The sequence below is a fragment of the Pinus tabuliformis genome, chromosome Q (genome assembly GCF_031772625.1).
Source record: "Pinus tabuliformis cultivar Carrire ecotype Pingquan chromosome Q, CPIR1, whole genome shotgun sequence".
Taxonomy (NCBI): Eukaryota; Viridiplantae; Streptophyta; class Pinopsida; order Pinales; family Pinaceae; genus Pinus; species Pinus tabuliformis.
The window spans coordinates 264487523-264493350 of record NC_142296.1 but is presented as its reverse complement, the minus strand read 5'-3'; the positions used below and the strand labels follow the sequence as shown (position 1 = coordinate 264493350).

Sequence of the window (5828 nt, the reverse complement as noted above, 5' to 3'; positions counted from 1 at the left end):
ACAACACATAAAGTTTGAAGTCCGATTTGACTGCTGAGTTGGCGGATGAATCATTGCACAGCGTAACTAAAATACTGAACCATTGAGGAAGAGCTGGCGCAGTTCGTGAAAGGACAAGTGGCCACTTCCCTGTGAGATGTTGGCGATGACGCAAAGGCAGGGAACTCCAAGCGAACAACAGTAGGGGATCCGAAGGGGCGAAAGAGGAAGCGAACAGTCATGAGACAAATTGGCTTTAAGCCCTGAACAGACAGAGAACAGAACGAAGGAGGAGAATAGAGACAAGCGAGAAAGAGGCAGTGAAGCAAGAAGCAGAAAACAGAGAGCCGAGCTGACCTGCAGAGTTAAGGCAGCATCGAGCAGACATAACCAGGCTTGAGAGGTTCAAGCAATCCCTGTGAGGATATCTGTTGGGAATTAAGCACCACATTGGACTCATTCCATTAAAGACCAGAGAGGTCGAGACTTGGTAAGGAAAGAGTCTGTGTACTCTAGTGGCTTAGGGAATCCAAGAACCACCCCACTGAACATCTTCTGTTTCAGGGAACTCAAATTGAGCCCCTCATTGTAAAAACTCTGCTTTAAAGACACAATAAGAAAAGGCCACCACTGAAAGCTGGACCGGAGACGTAGCCCAAGAGGATTGTGTGAACTCTTTGTTAATTTGTTGTGTTCTTGTATTTTCTTACTATGTTTCTCTTACTATTTTCCATTTTCCAATCCATGTGTATTTTGCAATCTGATCGATCCGTTGCCTAAAATAACATAGACACACACCAACACATGAGTCTGTAATACCTTCATTCATTAATTAATTAACTGAGATCACTTACAAGTAATTTTCAGATCATTTATATAGAACACCAACCAATAATTTATAATTCACATGGTTTTCCTTCTGTAAGTTTCAATCAACATTAATAAATAATATTAAAAAAATAGCACTTTTGTTGTTCAGTGATAATTTTTTATGTAATTATGTAAGAAAGAAAACATTATGTGACATTCAAATTTCTACAAAATGTTGCAGTTTGAGGAACATTGCATTCGGACAACCCACAACGAGGGGATCCACTTAAACAAACAGATTCCCATGCAGAGGGTTGAATAGACTTCCACCAATGATGTTCAAATCTCATCATGCTCGGAGCAGAAGGGACAAAATGTCATCTCATCCGGAATGTTTGGTGGAGCTCGGCCGCCATGGGCCTCACTTAAACAAGCAGCGCAGCTTCCCATACAGAGGGCTGAATAGACTTCGACTACTGATGTTCAAATCTCACCATGCTCGGAGCAGAAGGGACAAAATGTCATCTCATCCAGAATGTTTGGTGGAGCTCGGCCGCCATGGCCCTCACTCTGACCGGCGGATGGGAAGAAGCAGACATATATGCAGTTGTCTCATAGAGGATTCCCATTCTGCGGGGAGGAAATTCATCAGAGCAGAAAAATGAAGGATGTTCTGCACTTCATCTTCGGCATCCTAGGTTTTTTTTCTGTTTCATATTCTCTTCGGAAAGAAACATAGAACACTATTTCTATTGAAATTTTCTTTACTGTCTTGAAATTTATGCAGGAAATATTTTCGGCGCAGCACTCTTCTTGGCACCTGTGTAAGCCTAATTTCATGAATATAACTTCTTGCTATTCAATAAATCAACAGTATGAGTACTGAGTTATTTATTTATTTATTGGGTCCTCTTCTGAATCCACACGGTGCAGGATTACGTTCTACTATGTAATAAAAAGGGGTTCTACAGAGGACTTTTCTGGCCTTCCATATGTAGTTGCCCTCTTAAACTGCCTGCTGTACGCTTATTATGGCCTGCCCTTCGTATCATCTGATAATATTCTGGTCACCGTTTCGGATGGATCAGGAGCTGTTCTAGAGCTGGTTTATGTATGCCTTTACTTGGCATATGCTCCTCCAATGCACAGGGTAAGATTAGAATCATCTTGCAGGTCAACTAGTTGATAAGAATGTGATTCTGATCTGTGGAGTTTAACTGTTATGTATGCGTGAATGAAACAACAGAGGAAAATTTTGAGTTTGTTCGTTGCAGAGTTGGTTTTGTTTGGAGTCATCGTTGTGGTATCGGCTATGGCTCTTGATTACACTGCACGCACTTTGCTTATTGGAATAGTTGCTGCAACTCTGTCAGTGTGCATGTATGCTGCCCCATTGTCTATTATGGTCTGCATTCACTAACTCTTTCTCCCTAGAGTTTTCAGTTTGGGTTTTTTGTATTATGATTTCCATTCCTGCTGATTATTCTGAATTCACGTTGATTTTCTTGTCCCATGGCAGAAACTTGTAGTGGAGACAAAGAGCGTGGAATACATGCCATTTTTTCTGTCACTGTTTGTATTCCTCTGCGGTTTATCTTGGTTTGTTTATGGCATTCTTGGCCGAGATGCATTTATTGGGGTGAGCTTATATTTTCAGCAATGCCATCCAAATTGTTTGATTGTAGGTTTCTTGGAGTATTAACTATAGCATTCATTTTCAAAATCTTTATTAATTTGAAGAGGGATGTTGTAGTTTAATCTGAATTTATTTCATTGTAGATTTTGGGAATATCTTGAAAAAATTTCTGGAGGTAGGTTAATTGTTTCACATCACTATTGTATGTTGGATTTCTAGATATTCCTAACCAATCTTATAGACAGCAATGGACAATAGCCAAATCAATTGTTTAACCTGGTTCCTATAGTTGAGATATTTTCAGTGCTGTATGTTGGATTTCTAGATATTTCTAACCAATCCTTTAAACAACAATAGTTAGATTCCTAGATATTCCTAACCAATCCTATAAACAGCAATAGATAATAGCTAGTTCAATTGTTTAACCTAGTTCCTATCCTTAGGTATTCCTAACCAATCCTATAAACAGCAATAGATAATAGTCAATTGTTTAACCTAGTTCCTATCCTTGAGATATTTTCAGAATCTACTATCAATACTATTTTCATACTATTATTTTCAAAATGTCAAATTTTTTTTTCATAATATTATTTTCAAAATGTCAATTTATTTGAAGATGAATATTGTAGTTAATAATCTGAGAAACCTACCATGAAACAACTATTTCCACAGGAATCTCAAATTCATCCCAATTGTTGGAATATACGCCTATGGATTTAAGGGAATTAATACTCATGTATTGAAACAGGTTCCGAATGGAGTAGGAACTGCGTTGGGTGCAGCCCAGCTTGTATTATATTGGATATACAAGGACTCCACGCCAACCAAATATCTAGACACCAGAGTGGATCCGGAACGACTTATTCAACATAGTTAGCAAGTGATGGACAGAATGTCTGTATCTGTTTTTAAACAATACAGAGAATTTAATAACAACGGTTTTAGTGTCGCAGATTAGTTAAATATCATAGGAAGCGATGGACACACTGTCTGTATCTGCTTTTTATCAATACAAGCATTTAAGACTAACTGTTTAGTTCTAATGTTGCAGATCAAATATCAAATTGATGTAGAACCCCCATTATTTCTGGATAAGGGATCTCATCATGTAATGTATAACACTGTCAGGAATGTCTTTCCACAGTGATTTAACATCGATTTGACTACTTACCCCACCAAAATGTGTAGAGATAATCAATCCCACCAAACTCAAGCTGTTTTAGATATTGATATATGGAAGTCACCCGTAACATTGTTGGAGTAATACGATTGAATATTTTTTTTTTATTATTATTATTAATAATTATATGATTTTGTGTAATTAATTTTAACACGGGCCTAAGTTTCAGGGAAGGTTACAATAATTAAGATAAAGTCAGAAAAAGAGACTATTTTTAACAAAATGTACATGATTAATTAAAACCTGTAACATGTAACATTAAAAGAAAGAAATATCATATCAAATTTCTTCAATCCCCGCTTCTCAAATGTAAATCTCACATCCTAAAGTGTAATCGTAGAGTCCCACATGAAGTGGATTACATAGCATTACATAAATAAACCCTTGAGATAGGATGATTCTGCCATCAATCAAGGAAGGAAGGGTAGCCGAATAAGTTTGTTTAATTTCTACATGTTAATTTATAAGGATTACTTCTTACCAGTTCACTTGTAGAGTTTAGTTTCTACATAGGCATTAGTTTTTATCAGCTTATTTGTAGAACTTAATTCTGAGAATATGAAAGGAGAATTGACTCATGAATTTTCATTATTAAAGTATTTTAATGACGGAAAGTAGACCAACTAAACTAACTTTCACCGTTATTTCTATATCTCAAATATAATATAAAATAGATTACCTAACAACATTTTATTGAGGTAATTTAGTTTATTTTTATATTTGTTTGTAGTTTTTCTTATCTAAAATATAACATAAATCATCAAAGAGTATAGGGAAGTTTAAAATAGTTTTAAAAACAATAACATATGGTTGGAGAGGGAGTGTTTGAGGATAAAGAGCAGAATGGTCGTTACCCAAAGAGTATTTTAAAAAGGAAAGATGTAATCCAGTGGTGATTATAAATGATAAGTTAAACATTTTTAATTTAAGAAAAGGTCAAGGAGATTAGGCTTCACAAAAAAAAAAAATATTTCAAAAAATTAGTGTTAACAAAGTTCAAATTCAAATGACCTACATGCATCCAAGTTGATTAAATTAAGAAAGCAAGGATATTGTCAAGACTCATGTAATAGTATAAGATTGATGTGATAAGTTTTGCATTAAGACCTCATAAGAGAGATTTAAATAAATTAGTAATAAGATGATTTCTCTCTAGGTTGTTGATTAAATTAAGAAAGGAAGGATATTGTCAGGCTCATGTAATAATATAAGATTGATGTGATAAGTTTTGCATAAAGACCTCATAAGAGATTTAAATAAATTAGTAATAAGATGATTTCTCTCTAGGTTGTTGATTGAATCAATATGATTTTGTAGTTTTTTTTGTTTTGGGTATCAATATATTAAGTATGCTAATTATGATGTGAAATTCTAAAATATATATATTAAATTGAAAGTTATTTTAATATTTGAAAGTAATTTTCAAGTTTTTTTCCTTCATAATTTTCTAATCTAATAAGAATTGTTTTTTTCATGGGATGTAGAAGAGATTGTGACAGGGTGTTCTATTAAGACACTCCTTGGTGTAAAGGTAATCACTTCAAAACCCTGTAGGCAAAAAGTTAATTTTGCTAAGGGCCGGTGTGGCACAGGTTGGATGTGTTGTTGGGTGATTTTGATAGCTCAAACTAGAAGTTTGGCATGCTAGTCATCTCAGACCAACATTACCTAAAAAAAGGAAAGATAATAATTGTCTTTGGATTTATAGTGATCAAGTTATGCTAAACTAAATTATTCTATCCGATATTGAAAAATGCACCAATTCCATGATATAAGAAGTGAAAAATATAAAACATGAAAGTTGCTTTCCATAATAAACAGTTTTTGTCATGTGTTTTTTCATGGATTATGCCATGATCTAATAGAAGTTGATAGTTTGATATTATAAGCGCCTTTTGTACCAATGTGAAAATAGGGTTTGCTAATTTAATAATTCAATGATATTGGTAGAATGTAAAAAAATTATACCATGTAAATATATTTGAGAAACTCTTTCTTTTAAATGTAATGAAAAAGTTTGACATTATTTCAATAATATAATTAAATGTATATGTTAAAATTCAATAGCTAACACAATTTCAAAGCTAAAGTTTTAAAAGATGATTCCCATTCACTTAGAAACTAGCATTCATGATACACAACATAACACATTTCCAAGAAAATGAAAACTATATAGCTGGCATTACAAAATCACCACAAGTATAATAATTTATTTCACAAACT

General features: G+C 34.2%; 1 protein-coding gene across 1 annotated transcript; it reads left to right on the top strand.

The window, feature by feature from the left end:
* Positions 1–1347: 1347 nt before the first annotated feature.
* LOC149219196 (bidirectional sugar transporter SWEET1-like) lies at positions 1348–3675 on the top strand. The gene is made up of 6 exons (XM_089382543.1): positions 1348–1487; positions 1577–1613; positions 1723–1939; positions 2036–2194; positions 2309–2428; positions 3174–3675. Exons 1-6 carry the CDS (start codon positions 1391–1393, stop codon positions 3300–3302), a joined length of 759 nt encoding a protein of 252 aa, XP_089238669.1. The 5' UTR covers positions 1348–1390; the 3' UTR covers positions 3303–3675.
* The last annotated feature ends 2153 nt before the right edge of the window (positions 3676–5828 follow it).